Source organism: Capsicum annuum, chromosome 10 (genome assembly GCF_002878395.1).
Source record: "Capsicum annuum cultivar UCD-10X-F1 chromosome 10, UCD10Xv1.1, whole genome shotgun sequence".
Classification (NCBI taxonomy): domain Eukaryota; kingdom Viridiplantae; phylum Streptophyta; class Magnoliopsida; order Solanales; family Solanaceae; genus Capsicum; species Capsicum annuum.
This window is the reverse complement of record NC_061120.1, coordinates 112,224,931-112,243,762: the sequence shown is the minus strand read 5'-3', so window position 1 is coordinate 112,243,762 and position 18,832 is coordinate 112,224,931. Positions and strand designations below refer to the sequence as shown.

At 34.9% G+C, this 18,832-nt stretch overlaps 2 protein-coding genes across 2 annotated transcripts; both read left to right on the top strand.

The window, feature by feature from the left end:
• The first annotated feature begins 1,430 nt into the window (after positions 1 to 1,430).
• Positions 1,431 to 2,303, top strand: LOC124887772. Its single transcript, XM_047397694.1, has 3 exons — positions 1,431 to 1,435; positions 1,551 to 1,785; positions 2,172 to 2,303. The coding sequence occupies exons 1-3, from the start codon at positions 1,431 to 1,433 to the stop codon at positions 2,301 to 2,303; spliced, it is 372 nt and encodes a 123-aa protein (XP_047253650.1).
• Positions 2,304 to 8,795: 6,492 nt separating this feature from the next.
• Positions 8,796 to 14,235, top strand: LOC124887771. Its single transcript, XM_047397693.1, has 3 exons — positions 8,796 to 8,948; positions 12,770 to 13,039; positions 13,627 to 14,235. Exons 1-3 carry the CDS (start codon positions 8,796 to 8,798, stop codon positions 14,233 to 14,235), a joined length of 1,032 nt encoding a protein of 343 aa, XP_047253649.1.
• Positions 14,236 to 18,832: the final 4,597 nt, after the last annotated feature.

Below are 18,832 nucleotides of genomic sequence, written 5' to 3'. Positions count from 1 at the left end.
TCAAAATGTCTCAAATCAAACACTTCTCCATTAATTTAAAAAATCAAGTATAAAAATTGAAGCTACTGCACATCAAAATGAAGAATGGAGCTTCAAAAATAGAGCAAACACTTAATCCCAACAATGATTGAGATTTTTAAGAGCTTGTAAACTCACAATTAGGTTTTGGACTTTATTCAGTTTTTTAACAAATTGGTAATTGTCGTTTGTTTGTTGGGTGTGTCATTTTGAAATTGGTAAAATTTAGAGATGGTAAAATTTGAAGTTATTTGATGAAAATTTGATCATTTCATATAGAGGTTTCATAGTTGAAGTTCATGTGAGAAAGATTTTATTTTTAAATATAAGATTGCATAATTTTGTATAACAATATAAAAGTGTGTATGTTCCATTGATATACTATTATACGCTGTTATAAAGGGTCAATATATTGTGTACCATGAGTGTATACCCTTGTATAATATTGTAAACTAAAAATATGGCTACATAGGTATAATATTTTGTGTTGGATAGTATAGTTTTTAAAAAGAAAAAAATTAAAATATTTGTCCACATATTATATATTGCAAGTCATAGCATTACTTCTTAAATTGCAACTAATAGCAATTTTTAAAAAAAATTTAATAGAAGATTTAAAATAAAAAAATTAAGGAACAAATGATTTTATATTTTTGTTAAAAAAAACTTTCATTTCATAGGAGTTAGTTAATACGTTGGCTAAAATTATAAAAACTATTAACGAGCATATTTTTTTTCTATTTCTTTAATTATATTTATATTCAATTTTTATAAAGGAAAACAAATATTCTCCTTTCATATCCACTGTTTCTTCTTACTCAATCTTTCTATAATTGCAAATTATAGTATAATATCTTTAATTTTTAATTCATAAATTTTGAATTTGTAATAATATTGATGGTAGACTTATCATACGAAAATTAGTGCCAATAAATAGTATATGTTAATAATTTAGTTTTAATCTATGAAAATTGTATAAAATCTAGTATTCGTGTATTATTTTAAACGATTATGTTCAAATCAGTTTATATATAAGAAAATAATATTTTAAATAATTTTTAATTTTTGGGGTCTCAATTCTGAATTTGATATATAAGATTCTACATGCAAATGATGTATTCTTATAACTATTTTTAGTGTATGAAAATGACACATAATATGAAATTCATGAATAAGTTTAATAAATTTCGTTAAAGCCAGTTTATTTAATCATTTCATATTTAAATAATATTTTTTTGAGTTTTCAATGTATGAAATTGTTAATAAAATTGATATTGATGAAGTTTTTGTATATGTCATATTTGTATGAAATTAGTTTTATGAATGTGTTCAGGAGACTAAGTGGGTAGGATCTAAGGCTAGGGATGTGGATGGGTTCAAGCTGTACTACTCAGGGAGTGAGAAGCGGTAGAATGGAGTGGGCATCTTAGTGGATGAAGATCTTAGATGACAGGTGGTGGAGGTTAGGAGGGTCAGTGATAGGCTAATGACTATTAAGCTGGTCGTTGGGGGTTTATTTTACATGTGTGTAGTATTTATGCACAACAGGCGGTCTTGGATGAGGAGGTGAAAGCAAGTTTTTGGGAGGCTTTGGATGAGGTGGTGAGAAGCGTGCCTAGCTCAGATAAGATTGTCATAGCAGGGGACTTTAATGATCACATTGGGGTTTTACCGGGAGGGTATGATGATGTTTATGGAGGCTTTAGTTTCGATGATAGAAATGGGGAAGGAGCTGCTCTGTTGGAGTTTGCGAGGGCTTTTGGACTGGTGTTTGTGAACTCGAGTTTTTCGAAAAAAGAGGATCACTTGATTACCTTTCGAAGCGTGATAACCAAGACTCAGATTTACTTTTTGCTGCTTAAGAAAGGGGATAGGGCCTTTTAGAAGGGCTGTAAAGTCATCCCGAGTGAGCATCTTTCGACCCAGCACAGGCTTCTAGTGATGGACTTGATAATCAAGAAAAGAAGGGTCGGGAGGGCTGACCTAGGATTAAGTAGGGAGGTTAGATACCAGTTAGTACACTGGAGATAAGAAAGAAGGTGGCGAAAAGGAGGGTATGGGAGTGCAGGGGTGACGTGGATTTTATGTAGGATAGGGCTTCCAGTTGCATCACAGAGACTGTAAGATAAGTGTTGGGTGTTTCTGGGGGTCAGGCAGGACGGCATAAGGGGGACTGGTGGTGGAATGAAAAAGTTAAAAAGAAAATGGAGAGTAAGAAGAGAGTGTATGTTAAGTTTATTGAGAGTAAGGATGAAGAAGAGAAGCGGGTGAATAGAGAGGTGTAAAAGTAGCAAGGAAGGAGGCCAAGTTAGCAGTTACGTCAGCTAAGACAGCATAATTTGAGAGCATGTATATGGGGTTAGAGGAGAAAGGCAGGGAAAAAAGATTGTATAGGTTGGCTAAAACTAGAGAGCGAAAGAGTCGTGACCTCGATATAGTAAAGTGAATTAAGGGGGAGGATAGGAGAGTTTTGGTGGAGGATGTCCACATTAAGAAGAGATGGCAGGATTATTTTCATGGTTTATTGAAAGAGGAGGGGGACAGAAGCATTGAGCTAGAGGAGCTGGAGCACTCGTAGGATAATTGGGATTTCGGTTACTGTAGACATTTTAAGATTGAGGAGGTCAGAGAGACTATTCATAGGATGCGGAGGGGAAGGGCGACAGGTCCTGACGAAATTCTAATGTATTTTTGGAAGTTTACTGGTGGAGCTGGTTTGAGCTAGTTGACTAATTTGTTTAACGGTATTTTCAAGTTTACAAAAATGCCTGAGGCTTGGGGATGGAGTACAATGATTTCGTTGTAAAAAAATAAGAGTGACATTCAGAGTTGCAACAACTATAATAGTATTACGATATTGAGTCACACTGTGAAGATTTGGGAGAGGGTGGTTGAGTGGAGATTGAAGAGGGTCTTGTCCATTTTAGAGAATCGATTTGAATTTATGCCTGGTCGTTCGACAACAGAGGCAATCCACCTAGCGAGAAGATTGGTGGAGAAGTATAGAGAAAGGAAGAGGGATTTACACATGGTGTTCATCGACCTGGAGAAGACTTATGAGAAAGTCCCGAGGGAGGTTCTTTGGAAATGCTTGGAGGTGAGAAGGGTCCCGATGGCGTACATCAGAGTGATTAAGGACATGTACAAGGAAGGAAGGACTCAGGTGAGGACGGCGGGAGGAGACTTTGATCATTTCTCGGTAGAGACAGGGTTATACCAGGGATCGACTCTCAGCCCATTTTTGTTTACGCTGGTGATAGACGTGTTGACACAGAGTATTCAAGATGGGGTGCCTTGGTGTATGTTATTTGCCGATGATGTAGTGCTAATTGATGAGACACAGTGAGAGAGGGGGAGAAGGAAGGGGTATGAATAAAAAATTAGAGGTTTGGAGGCAAAACCTCGAATCTAAGGGGTTTAAGTTGAGTAGGTCCAAGACGGAGTATTTGGAATGTAAGTTTAGTGACTCGAAGTAGGAGGACAGAGTAGCAGTGAGGTTGGATTTCCAGAATATTTATAAGAGGGATAGTTTTATGTATCTTGGGTCTATGATTCAAAGGAATGGTAAGATTGATGAGGATGTCTCTAAATATATTAAAACAGGTTCGATAAGTGGATGCTCGCCTCGGGAGAGCTATGTGATAAGAAGGTGCCTTTAAATCTTAAAGGCAAGTTCTACAGAGTGGCAGTTCGTCCAGCCATGTTGTATGGTGCGGAGTGTTGACCAGTCAAGAACTCCCACATCCAAAAATTAAAGGTAGCGGAAATGAGAATGTTGTGTTGGATATGTGGATTTACTAGAGAAAATAAAGTTAGGAATGAGATTATCCGGGTGAAGGTGGGAGTGGCTTCGGTGGAGGACAAAATGCGGGAAGGAAGACTGAGATAGTTTGGGCATGTGATGAAGAGGGGAGTGGATTCCCCAGTTCGTAGGTGTGAGAGACTAGCTTTGGATGGTTTCAGGAGAAGGAGAGATAGGCCGAAGAAATACTGGAGAGAAGTAATTAGGCAAGATATGAGGCCATTACAGCTTTCTGAGGACATGACTCTAGATAAGAAAGTGTGGAGGTCGCAGATTAGGGTAGAAGGTTAATGTGTGTGTGGGTTATAGCTATTAGTTAGGGAGGTCTAGTGTAGCCGGCTTAGTATGTTTATGACTGTGCTCACTAGTAGGAGCCGTTAGTGTATGCTACTACGAAGGAGTGGCCTTTTATAGTTTCTTATTTATTATTTTTTACTTTCGTATTGCTCTTATTTTCATGGATCTCTTAGCTCTATTTGTATTATTTCTCATTTCTTATCTCGGTTATGCCATCCATTCTGCTTCAGGTATTACTATGATCGTGTTAACTATTCTTGATCTTGAGCCGGGGGTTTATCGAAAACAGCCTCTCTACTTTTTCAGAAGTAACTGTATGGACTGCGTACATTTTACCCTCCCCATACTCCACTTGGTGGGAATTCACTGAGTTTGTTGTTGTTGTTGTAGTTTTATGAATATGACAATTAATAAGAAAAATGAGATTGTATGTTACATAACCTTTTTAGTTGTATGCAATGGATATTGAATAAAAAATTATCACCATACATATTGAAAATAAACTAATTGATAATTGTTTGATGTCAAATAATTTTTCGTTGTAGTAAGAAAAGTAATCAGTAGCAGCTACAATTGATATTAGTGCTGATTCACTATGTTAATTTTGCTTTCTGCCGGAAGAAGATGCAACCAATTCTAGATGAAGCAGGAGTATAAACGAAGAATATTCTTTTTTAACCATAATTTACTCCTAAACAATTATTAAGATGAGAAAGAATGAATTTGCACAACTATTTAGGAGAGAGGTAAATATATATACTTTACACGATTTTTTAATTGAAAGATAAATTATTACTATATTTTAACTAAATTTCTACAACTTACAATTAATTTCATAATTAAATAATTATACAAAAGTATAATTATAATTTGCAATAAACAATGTAAAAAATACATATAAATTTTTACTTTAAAAAATTCACTTGCATTAAACACGTGACATTAGTTAATGTGGTCCAATCATAAATGTATAAATAACATAAATATCAATCCTTTTGGAAGTAATTACACTCTCTTTCACTTTTTTAGTTGTTTTACTCTCTCTCCCTAGTATACCTAACATAGCAGGCATATACATAACATTCTGTGTATGTTGGGATTTTTGTAATATGTTTAGGGAGGGATTTTTTGTAATATTGAAAATATAAATTATGTATTTGTGTAATTTTTAGTAAATAAAACACTCGTTCGGGTTATCCCAAAATAACCGAAAACAAATTCACTTGCATTAAACATGTGACATTAGTTAATGTGTCCCAATCATAAATAAAACACTCATTTGGGTTAGCCCAAAATAACTAAAAACTGTTTGTTCGTATCAGTTCTTCGTTGCTTCATGTTTTGCATTTGAATGGACTCAAAAGACAACGATTCTTATTTATTCGACTGATTTTAGATCTAGGTTCTACTTGAATTCTTCATCCATTGATAATAATGGATTCTTAGAAATCCATTGGTTGAGTTTAATATTTACGTGAACTAATAAAGTTAATAAATCACTACCGCCTATATAGTTAAGGCTTTATGTACGTCATCTCATTATTTTGTTAAAAAGATGGACTATTTTAACCGTAAGGAGTAATTAGGATTTCGATAGCCGGAAGAAGGGATATTTTTAATCTAAAAACAAACATTAAGTATAATTGAGATTCAACCAAAAAATTTACGGTGTAGGGCATTTGGGGACCAAAGAGTAAAAGGAGGGCAAATTAGGATCTTTTCATTCTCCGTATTTTAATTTATTTGGTATACTTTTCTCTTTAGTCTTTTTAAATAATTTTTAATTTTAAATTTTTATACGACATGTTTAAGATCACAAAATTTAAAGACATTTTAATATATTTGACATATCTTTAATTTAAGATCACAAGATTCAAAAATCTAATTTATTTTATTAATCTTCCTACCAAATCAAAACATGTCAATTAATTTAAAACACGGGGAACAGTATGTTAAAATATATTTTGACTTGTTTATGAATGTTATATTTAAAGCAATGCAACCTCTTCTTAAAACTGAAATAACTGATAAATCTGCTTCTACATCACACAGTGATTTGTGTATTAAATGAAAAATCAGAAGCAAATTGACAAATGTTAAATTTTAGTTTCAGCAGGAAGCTGTAACAGAAGTTGGCCTAAGAAAAAAAGGAGGATCCTAAGCATAAGAAAATTGGTATGGAACCACCATTGCTGATACTACATTTGTTGTCTCCTGTAGGCTTGAAAATTGTTGGATCCACTGGTTTTGTTATCTGAAAACCATTGCAAGACAAGACCATCTATTGCATGGGACAATCACAATTGTTCACCACAACCACATTCTGCCTTTCCCTTTAGTTCTCTTCCACTCCTAATTGTTCCAATTGTTATATTGTTCAAACAACAATCACAAACACCTACACAATCAAACAAAAAATATAACAAGAAAAAATTTTAATTTTAATTTTTGTAGACTGGCTTACAAGTTTTCTTTATGTATTTCATACATTTTACTTGTACAAAGAAAGAACAACATGGTTGATTAACTGAGCAATTCTTTTTTTCTTTTCTTTTCTTTTTTAAATATAAATATAAAATTTCATTTGTTCCAATCGAGGTCATGGTAAGGTTGAAAGTAAAGCGCAGGTCTAAAGAAATTGATTTGAAATTTGTCCATTGTGTTGTCTGTATACTACTCTTTTCCCCTCTCAATTAAATATTTGTCATTTTTATAAAATTAAATTTGTATCAAAATATTGATGTGGTTCGACATGAGAACTACAAGTTTTTGTATTTGTATTTATTATCTAAACAAACACAATTAGCCAGCTGTGGAAATTGAAAGATTCTTTTATCATGAATAATTTTTTTTGATATCTATATTAAAAGGAGCATCATGACCAATGTAACCTATTAATAGATAAAAATATTGCAGTGTAAGATTATTCCGGGGAAAGGATCCATCTTGATATGTTTTATTTGTTTGTCAATTTAGACCAACTTAAAACATAGTAACAAAAAGTATAGTAGTAGTCTAAACAAATGATTGTGCATGTTCTATTAGCCGAACAAATGGGTGACTTTTCTTATTCTTCGTAGAAAATTTTGAACCTCTAGATCCAACAAAAATAATTTATTCATAAACTGATAAATCTTTTTATTAATCTCTTAAGTTCTCCACTATTTCCTTACACCACAAGAAAAATAGCTAGTAGCACCACTCTTAAGAAAGTAATTGTACAAACCAAGAAAGTAATTGTACAAACTAAAAATATAAAATATATAGAATACCTTAACAAAATATGGAAGAATTAAAAAGAAAGCTGTCTATAAAATTTTTGATAAGTTAATGTCATCTCATCCATATACGTAATTTTATTTTTGTAGAATTACACAAATCACTTAAAAGATTTAAACTTATATTTCTATTAATTTTTGGGAAAATAACATACATGCCCACTAGGAGTAAAGTTTTTTTTTTTTAAGAATTTTTCATCTGGTGTTCGGTATCTGTAATGAACCCTCAACTTATTTTGATCACGCACTGCAGAGCGTACTCTCTGACGGAGAGTCTAAGATATCTAAGGTAGGCAATCGAAAAATAAGGAATAGATGGTACATTATTATTACACCAATATCGCCGGAAACTACACCTAAAACCCTAACCAATATCGCGGGGCAATATGACCGGTGGGAATATCCCACTGAATGAAAGTGATAAACGGAATAGAGAGGAGAGTAATAATGAGACCCAAGAGGGGAGTTGTAGTACAAAATTTGCAGATCTGTTGAAACCTAAATTAGTTGATAATAATAGTATTAGGGTTCTACCTAAACCCATGGTAATGATGCATGGGGAGCCTACGATAACATGGAAGTCATTAGAAATACGTAATCTAATAATGCAGGAGAAACTTCAATACGCCATTATGGAAAAATTCTCTTATGGCAAGCACCATATTGATGTATTGAGAAAAACTATACCAGCTTATGTGGGATTAAAGGTCATTGTACAATAGGAGTATTGGATGCAAGGCATATTCTAATAAGTTTGGAAGTACTGAAAGACTACCTACAATTATTATCTATAGCAGCATACTATATTAAATCGACGGATATGTATTGACAAATGAGGACATTGAAGTGGGATCCATGGTTTGAGCCTAATATAGAAACAACAATTGGAGTAGCTTGGATATCCATGCCAAACTTACCACTAAACTTCTTTGCTAGAGATGCCATCTTCTTTGCTAGAGATTTCATCTTCTCTATTACTTCAGCAGTAGGTAAGCCTTTGACAGTAGACATGGCCACCAAAAATCAAATCAGACCCAGCTGTGCAAGATTTAAGGTAAAGGTAGATTTAGTTGCAAAGTTACCTCAACAGATTAGAATCAATGAGGAAAATGATACTACTGGAGAAATCAAATCCAAGTGGATACAAATTCAGTATAATTACATGCCAAAGTACTGTAAAGATTATTTTTTGCAAGGGCATAATGAAAATAGCTATTTAAACATTCATTCAGAATTATATGACAAGAAAAAAGAAGAAAATAGGGAAGCAACAACCAAGAATGATGACTGATATCAAAATAAACAAAGGTAGCAACAACAGAAAAAAAATAATGCAAAAAAAGAGAACACAAATACCCAACAATGGCTAACAAGGAGAAACAAATACAAAAGATATAAGTATGGGCATATATTCAGGAGAGGTGGATATGGAGAATAAAAAGAAAGTGGAGGTATCTAATCCTTTTGATGCACCAGAAGTTAAAGATGTAGGTAAAGTTAATAAAGGAGAGGCAGAGAATGTTGACAATGTCAAAGAAATAGATGTTGAGAAAGTAAGCACAAAGGAATAGGTAAATAACAAATTTGGCAGAACTACAGAAGCACAACAATCTTCAAAAGGAGCTGATGATGCACCAATATAACATGACTCGTGCAAAAACACAAACAAGATGGAGGTCAATCAGAAGAAGATGGTGCAAAATGACCAGGATACACATCAAAAAATACAAGATCATAAGGCTCACAGTCAATACAAAGAAGGTACTCAAGAGAAAGCAAGAGATTTGCAGATACAGCAGCAGGATGAAACAACAAAGAAATTAATGGTGATAGAAGGGGTTTTACCCCTAACAATCCAAACTGAGAATTTACTGGAAATCTATAATAAGTATAAGGAGGAACTAGATGAGACAGACTTGGAAGATAATTATAATACCCCGTACTCTTTCCTAGCTTGAACTCGTCTCCAAAAAATGTTAGAAGCTTTCTTTGAAAGATGAATCCTCCTTTGTACATGTGGTATGTTTAAGATTTTTACTTTTTGTCATCTAGGAAATTCAACAAGATTTCCATCGATATAAGATTCTCTTAATCCAATAACCGAGTAAGAAGTTATGACTATTTCAAGTTTCCATCATAAAATAGCGCCATATTGGTCAGTGGCGCGCCACGCCACAAGCTAAAATGACAATTGTCCTTTTCCAGTGTGTCAGCGCAATTTCCCCCGCATCGCGCCAAACTTTTAGGTCAAAAAGGAAGTGGCAACGTGATGGCTCCGCGTCGTGCCATCTCTCAATTTCTCAGTTGTCAAATTCCAGTGACACAACGCGATAGCACCGCGTCGCACCAGAGGTCCAATTCAGGAAATTTTTACTGAAATTAAAAGACTCATCCAGGGTTATAAGGGTCAATTTTCCACCCCTATTTAAGCCCTTTAACATGAGATTCAGCTATTGGGAACCTAAATTATACTCTCTTCTCTCAAAAACCTCTCAAGAACAACCTAGGACTTTTCATAGAAGATTCAAAATCAAGAATTTCCTCAGTCAATCTTCGTGTATTTACAAAACAAGGTATGCACAGTGTTCATTCATGGATTTATTTCATCAATGAAGCTCAAGAACCTTGTTTTATCTATAAATCATGGTATTTATGTTATGGGTTATTTGTAATCATGTTGTTGACGTTGATTGATTTCAAAGTTGGAATCTTTGTGTTTTTTTTATGATATTATGTTAACTTGCAAGATAAAATCCATAAATTTAGTTGCTTATGATGTGTAATCTGATGATTTTACCTATGCCCTAAATTTTGCATGCAAGGTGTTTGATAAAATGCTTGGAAGAGTAGAAATCATGCCTTATAGCCCAAAACATAAACTAAATGTGACATACTTGTCATCCTCTTATGTTTATATGGTTTCCATACTATTATTGTAAAATTTTTATGTTGTTGGAATGCCCATGATATTAGAACATAAGATTATGATATGATTATAAGCATTTCCGTCCATGTTAGATAGTATGATAACCATGTACTTTGTGAAATCCCCAACTTATTATATTATGGATTGTTGATGTTGGTCATGTATTCAAGAAAGTCAGGATTGGTCAATTTCCTTCCATCAAGTCCTGGGAGTACTTGTACCCAACAATTTAGCTGTATGCCTAGAGCCAATGTCATGCTTTCAAGATACTCTCAGTCAAGCCATGTTCAGTAGAATTCAGTCAGTCTCATGACTTAGGAAAACTCAGTAATCTCAATAATATTTTATCAGTCAACGAAACTCAGTTAACTCAGTCCAGTTCAATTTAGTAACCCATTTTCAGTGTCTATTCAGATGGGAGTAGAAATTAGCATTGAGTGAACCCAAGGATGGGAACTCACCTGCCAGTAGAGGGTGTGATTTTTAGGAGCAATACTTCCATTCCAGAACTACGTAGCCAGCGTAGGTTGAGACATCTTAACTGCTAGTTGAGGGTAGATGAAGTGGCTTAACCTGCTAGTTGAGGGTTCCCACCGTTCTCGTTAGAGTAACCTGCTAGTTGAGGGTCACTCATATGTTGTCCTTACCAGTGGCGTAGTATTGACACCCTTCCAATCAGGGTACAGATTGGATCCTGATTCAGCTATAATGCATCATTTGGGGCATGTGGGTTAGATAACTACTTCCTATAATTTTATATTATAGAACCAGGACTGTCAGATACAACCAATCAGTCTCAGTAATAGAACTCAGATAGTTTTACAAAAATCAGGACTGTCAGACATAGTCAACTCAGATTCAGTACGGAACTCAGATAGTTCCATTAGATTTAGGACGGTCAGATACAGTCACTCATGTTATTAGTTATATCAGTTATCATAACTCATTCATTAGTCATGTTAGTTATCAGTAAACTCATGTTATTGCAATTTTAGTTATAGTTACTATGTATGTATGCATGTATTCTCACGCTCATATTAGTCAGCTAGTCAGTATTGTTCATGCATATGAACCCCATGCATTCGCTTACCTCCCATGCATACCAGTACATTCAAAGTACTGGCACATTTGCACTATAGTGTCTTACACCATAGGTTTAGAGACACGAGCTCTAGAGAATCAGTAGATTCCAGTCTCAGCAGTCAGAGTTAGAAGTGAGTCCTCATCTTTCGAGGACACGATTATTATTTTAATATCTCATTAATTAATTTATTAGTTGGAGTTAGTTGGGGACATGTCCCATCAACTTCTTATTCTGACAGTCATATTTAGAGGCTTTTCAGACTACAATATGTTCAGATAGCTTATTTCAGTTTTGTTTTGGGTACTCCATAACCCATCCATATGTTACGATTTATTAGATCTTTTGTTACAGTTTTGAACCTTATGGCCTTTCAGTTCACGTTTCCACATTATCCTTTAAGGTCATGAGCACCATGTAGTATTTTGGGTACCAGATTCAGGATGTTATAATAATATCAAGCAAGTTGCCAAAGCAGCTGATTTGTCACCAAAGCAAATAGAGTCATTGAAAGCAAAGAAAGAAAAAGAAAAAAAGAAAAAGAACAAAAGTACTAGTTCAGCCACAATGCAGAAAAGGAGTCACACCCTAAAACAAAGTCAAGATAAATGCATTGATATGGAACATCAGGTCTGTTAATACACAAAAAACTTTTACAAGATTAATTACCGTACAAAGGAGATATCCATTTTGTTTCATTGGGCTTATGGAACCATTTCAAGAAAGTCAACACATTGAAGACTATAAAGGAGATTAGGTATGAAACATGTTGTGGTGAATTCAACAGGTAAGATATGGGCCTTTATGGATGAAAATGTGGAGTATAGCATCATTAAGGATGATGAACAACAATTAACATTGAAATTGGAAAATCATCACGCAGATGTTTCTTTCTTAGTTACATTAGTCCATGTAAAATGCACTCCAAGTAAAAGAATGATGTTATTGGCAGAATCACATCAACATCCATGATTGATAGGAGGAGATTTTAATGTGATAAGAAATAATGAGGAAAAATTAGGTGGCTTACCTGTTACACTTAATGAAACATAAGATTTTAATCAGTGTATTAGTTTTTGTAATATGGAAGAAATTCAATTTAAGGGGAGCAAATACACATGGTGGAATGGCAGAAATAATGAGGATTGTATTATTAAAAGGCTGGATAGAATTCTGTGTAATGACAGACTGCAGATGTATTTTAGATGATGGAAGTGGAACATCTAGCTAGGGATGGTTCAGATAACCACATAGTTAAAGCTTTTAGATTTCTTAATTTATGGCTGAAGGAAAAATCTTGTATAGAGGCGATAAATAAAAATTAGAACACAGAGATAGAGGAAAATCCATTTATAATGTTTCATCAGAAATTGAAGAACACAAAATCAGCTCTCATAAAATGGAGTAAAGAGAAATTTGATAATACATTCCAGGAAATTGCAACACCGGAAGATATTATCAAAGTAAGGGAAAAGCAATTTGAAGAGAATCCTTCTGGAGAAAATAGAGAAAACCTGTTCAAGGCACATGCTGAGATAAATATGCAACTTAAAAGGGAAGAAGATTTTTGGAGGCAAAAGTCAGGATTTGAATGGTTTAAAGATGGGGAGAGGAATACCAAGTTCTTCCATACAATTGTTAAAGAAAGAAAAAACAGACTTATGATTAGAAGAATTCAGAATGATGAAGGGGATTGGATGGAATATACACAATTCATAGCTGAGTCAGCTATAATTTTTTTCAGAGGCAGCTCATAAAGCAGTAGGATGCAGATGGCTTCTCTCTTTCAGAAGAACTTCCTAAACTAGTAAATGATGAGCAGAATGAAGAAATAATGAGAGTTCCAACTGAAGATTAAATCAAAGAAGCTATAATGGGATTGAATAGGAACAATACAGGAGGTCTTGATGGAATGACAGGAGTATTGTATCAAGATGCATGGGAGATCATTAAGAATGACATTTAGAGGATGGTTACGACATTCTTTTGTTGATTTCAATCACCCAGGTTTATTACCCATATTAATTTGGTATTATTACCAAAAAAGTTGGTAGTAAACATCTTTTATGATATGAGGCCTATATTATTTAGTAATTTTGTGAATAAAATCTTTTCAAGAATTATTCCTTAGAGAATTAAGGGTCTACTTCCTTAGTCGATATCACTAGAGCAGGCAAGATTTGTCCAAGGGAGGAGCATTGCTGAAAACGTTTTGGTGATGCAGGAAATTATTTCAGAAATAAGAAAAAGAGGTAAACCTCCAAACATGTTAATCAAGCAAGATTTGATGAAAGCTTATGACAGGGTGGAGTGGCTTTTTCTAACAAAAGTGTTGAGGTATTTAGATTTTTCTGAAGTTATAATATACATGGTGTACAGACTCTTGGAGAATAACTGGTACTCAACACTACTTAATTGTCAGCCTAAGGGTTCCTTCAAATCCTCAAGAGGATTGAAACAAAGTGATCCTCTATCACCTACCTTGTTTATAATAGCAGCAGAAGTGTTATCAATGAATTTAAAGGTTGTGATGCAGAAAAGAGAGTTTAAACTGTTCGGCATGCCAAGAGAAAGTCATAAATTAAATTATCTAGCTTTTGCTGATGATATGATCATCTTATGTAAAGCTGAGGTAAAAACATTACAGATGGTGATTGAAGCACTGGATAGGTATGAAGAGGTGTCAGGACAGAAGATAAACAAAGAAAAAAGTGCAATTTACTTGCACAAAAGTGTTTCAAATAGAGTTGGAGTAATGGCAGAGGTAGTTACTGGCATATTAAGGAAAGAATTCCCTTTCACTTATCTTGGATGCCCCATTTTTTTTACATGAGAAAGAAAAGACTACTATCAGCAGTTGATGAATAAAATAGCTAGCAAGCTGCAAACCTGGAAAGGAAAGCTTTTGTCATATGGGGGAAAGACAGTTCTAATTAAGCATGTCCTATAAAGCATCCCTATTCACTTTTTATCAGTGATGAACCCACCACTTAATGTGATGAGTTCCATTTAAAGAGTGTTAGCTCAATTCTTTTAGAGTAGTAAAATAGGGAAAAAAGAGAGACATCGGGTAAACTGGCAGACAGTGAGCTTACCACAGGAGGAAGGAGGGTTGGGATTTAGAAGGACAACAGATATCTCCATGGATCTCTTTTGTAAACTATGGTAGAGATTCAAAACTACGTACAATACATATTATAAAAAGGAGCATCCAAAATTGGTCATGTGGAAAAAAAGAGTAGGAGGTTCACAAGTGTGGAAAAAGATGTTATGTGCTAGAGACTTGGTGGAACACTTGATTGCATGGGAACCAAGGAAAGGGAATTCTAATATCTAGCTAGATAACTGGATGGTTCTAGGTGATTTATAATCTATGGTGGAGGAAACTTGTAATGAAGAAAGAGAGTATCAGTAAGTAAAGGAACTAGTAAAGGAAGGCACATGGAATGAGTTGGTAATCAAACATATTTTTGCAGAAGAGATTGCTGAGTATATTCTATATAAAGTAAAATCTCCAACAGACGAAGATAGGTACCTCCCCATATGGAGCATTGACTCAAAAGGAATTTTCACAGTAAAGTCAGTTTGGAAGTACATCAGAAATAAAGAGCATGAAAATACAACATATAAAAGTATTTGGATTAAGGGTTTGCCTTTTAAAATATGCTTTTTTATGTGAAGGTTGTGGAAAACCAGAATACCAGTGGATGATAATGTAAGAAGGTGGGGATGGAGAGACCCTTCAAATATTGGTGTTGTGAAAATCCTGCAGTGGAGACATTAGCCCATGTCTTTAGAAGATCTTTTTATGCTAATAGGACTTGATCCTACTTTTCTTCTTTTGCAGGTATAACTATTCAAGACTCGACTCTAAGAGGAACAATTTTTAGATTGTGGAATGCTGAGGTGAAATAGAGAGAACAACCATATTTTTATGCCTTACCAAGCATCATTCTATGGGAACTATAGATGAGAAGAAATAAGAAGAAGCATGACAACAAGGACACCATATGGCTGAGGATTATCTATAATATAACAAGGAATTTGAGGATGCTTTCGAAGGTAAGAAAACTAGCAGTCGAGTTTCCCAATGAATGGCCAGATATTATAAGGGATATTCATAAGCTGAAAGTTAAGATAAAGGTTACTAAAGTTATATAAGAGACGCCTATAGAGGGTTCGGTGAAGTACAACACAAATGGAGCAGTCAGAGGGGAAAAATGAGGAAGTTCATATGCCTTTTGCCTGAGAGATGAGAATGGAGATGTCCAATATGATAAAGGAGAACCACACCAGTATGCAGGCAGAGGAAAATGCTATTCTACAGGCATCTACACATTGCAAATACACACAATACAACAAAGTGATCATCCAGATGGATTCACTCATCATGAAGAAGGTACTAATAGAAGAGTGGCAATGCCTATAGAACATAGATAATATAGTCAGAAAGATAAAGCAACTCAAGGCAAGCAAGTGAAATATCATCAGATTTTTAGAGAGGGTAACCAACTAGCTGACTATTTTACTAACTTAGCAATAGATATAGGAGCATCCACTATTATAAGCTTTCATTAGCTAGAGAAAAGAGGAAAAAGCATCATCAACAATAATAAATGGTGGTGCCCATACTTACGAATTACACCATCAAAAGGATAAAGGGGCAGGGGAAGCTAAAGGTGAATAGTTCATATACAACATATTTACAATCCATGGACCCAACAAAAAGAGTGCATGTACTAATTAGTCTAAGCTACTCCAACCAACAAAAAGGACTCTCATCATCATGGGAGGGTATATGGGTGAATTTTAGCTTGATAAACCTGGAAATGAGGCTGTTAACCGAATACTCGTAGGTCCAAGCACGCCAATATCTTCATCCTTATGATATGTGTGAAGCACAAATAAGTGAAAGAATTACAATCAATAATACCAGATCCGAAAAATCAGAGAAAGAGAGAAGAGGGTTAGCTCACTTAGTTATAATAGCACTTCTCAGCTGACTAGATCCCTCATTACCATACAAAAAGCATTTCAACTTTCCATCCACAGAAGAACACAACTAAAGCAAGAGAAACAGCAACAGTTCAGTCATCTGGAAGTACTAAGAGAAGAATAGAGGAGAGGGTGTGTTACTTACTTTTGCAAACTACTAACATAAGGAAGCCATGGCACTGGAGGCACAACATTGATTACCAGAGCATCAGTCGAAGGAAGCTGAAATTGGTGAAGGAGATCTGCATTTCAGAGAGAGGCATAAAGAGAAGAGGATTTAGAAGCTCAGCATTTTTTTGGAAATCCTACTGTCACGACCCGAACCGGGGCCCTGGCCGTGATGAGTATTCCGAACCATCAAGGCCTAAAACACCCCTTATCTATTTGGTAATCATGCACAAGACTTCTATGAAAATAAATGCAGAAGATACACTATATAACGGAAACATGGACAAGAATCATATGAAAATAATAATGGGGAATAATGTCCTACAATCTCAATCAACATCTCTATAACGTCTGCGAAATCTCTACTACATGACTGAAATAAATATCTATTTGAAAACTGAGACAAGGCCCCCAGTAAACCCAAAACTAATAAGTGATAAATGAAACTACCAGATATCGGGCCTTTCGAAATATAGAAGGCTCATCAAGTGACTCTGCGAATCTGTCTGAGGAAATCTACTGATTTTCTGAACCCCTAGACTGTGCCTCCGAACCTGGGAGGGAAGGGGTTCAATACAAAAGTACTGGTATGCAAAGATATCAAAACAAAACATAATATTTTTACAAAATATTATTGAGAGCCATTATAAAGCAGTTTCATATAAAATCATTTGAAAACACATGGGCGTAATGTAATTGGTTTCAACAACAATGTAATGCAACTGAGCTAGGTGGAATACCCTACATATCATATTCACACCAACTGTAAAATCTCGGTTGCACCGAGATTAGAGTATAAGTGAGGGGAAGACACACAACATCACACAGCAGGGTGTCTCGACCCAATGGTAGTGCACAAGATCACAAAGTAGGGCTCCTGACCATAATCCCAATTTGGGAATAACATAAAGTCAGGTACGCAAGATCATAAAGCAGGGTACTAAATCCCCATATCGGCAAACATAGTTTCCAGCGATGAGCCCTTACACTCAAATGCCTTCTTCGAGTATCCACCTATCTCATGAAAAATCAATGCATTCAAATTTCATCTGTTTTAATCACGTATCATATTCTGTAGGGTATCATCATACCCAACTTGCAGTCATCAATATCACATCAACATGTGCATAATCATGTAAAGATCAAGATGCTTCATCATTTACAAGTAGTGAACAATAATCATTTCAAATTCATGCTCTCTTTTATTAGTCACAATAATATGTGGTATCAAAACATTATCATGGGAATTTGAAAGCAATTTATCATTCATATTTATCAAACTTTCATGGAAAATCTCAAATCACATATGCATGATTTCAACCATTGAAGTATATAGGCAAACAATTTCCATGACATTCAAAAAATGACTTAGAAATCATATTAAAAGCAAGCTATTAGCATTTTATTGAAAACCCCCATTTAAAAGCATGCATGTTCATAAAACTAAACCCATGATATTTTTTAGATAACCCCACGTACCTCTATATGCGAATATGATAGGTGCTTCGTGAAGCCTATGTTGCGTACATTCCAAATCTTCAATTTGTTTTGGAAATCCATGGTTGAATCTTAAACTACTTGGGTTTCTATTTTGAAACTCTAGAGAGAGTTCTTGAACAATTTTGATGAATGAAGGTGTATTTTGGGGTCTTTGGGAACTGAATTTTGTGTTTATGGCTAAATAAGGGTGGAAAAAGGACCATTTTGCCCCAAAAACAGAGTTTAAGTCACTTGAAACCTTTACATAGGCGTCGCCTATGCTATCCACCTATGTTTACATAGGTGCCACCTATGCTATCACCTATATTTACATAGGCGCTGCCTATGCTATCGCCTATATTTTCCAGGGGCCATGTGCGATTGGTTAGGCGATGCATACTACTTTGAAAGGCCATAACTTCTTGCCCGGGTGCCGGATTTCAGCAAAATTAGTATTGTTGGAAAGCTAACTCGAAGACCTATCATTTGACACATAGTAGTCTCTCTAATTCGACATATACAGAGAGTTATGATTGATGGAAGCTGACACAAATTACAACGTCCACTAAAACTTAATCAATCGAAATAGTTTCAACTCGTCCTTGAGTTGAAGGACCTTTATGGTCTAAATTCAAGCTTGAATGTATTCACATACTACACAAATAATTAACATGCCATATTGTCATAGGATTTATGGCTTCGGGATTATCAACGCATCAGAATCATGGTCTATATTGTAGCCCGAAATGCGGGGCATTACATTATCTCCCCCTTGGATTATTCGTCCC

Bases quoted from the DNA above. Each gene is read 5' to 3' on its own strand.
- LOC124887772 (XM_047397694.1), top strand. The intron at 1,786-2,171 runs GTGTTTGTGAAC...TCTGGGGGTCAG, and splicing joins TTGCGAGGGCTTTTGGACTG to GCAGGACGGCATAAGGGGGA.
- LOC124887771 (XM_047397693.1), top strand. From the start codon at position 8,796: ATGGGCATATATTCAGGAGAGGTGGATATGGAGAATAAAAAGAAAGTG. The intron at 8,949-12,769 runs GTAAGCACAAAG...ATGTTTCATCAG, and splicing joins AAGAAATAGATGTTGAGAAA to AAATTGAAGAACACAAAATC. The intron at 13,040-13,626 runs GTTAAAGAAAGA...TTGGTGATGCAG, and splicing joins CCAAGTTCTTCCATACAATT to GAAATTATTTCAGAAATAAG.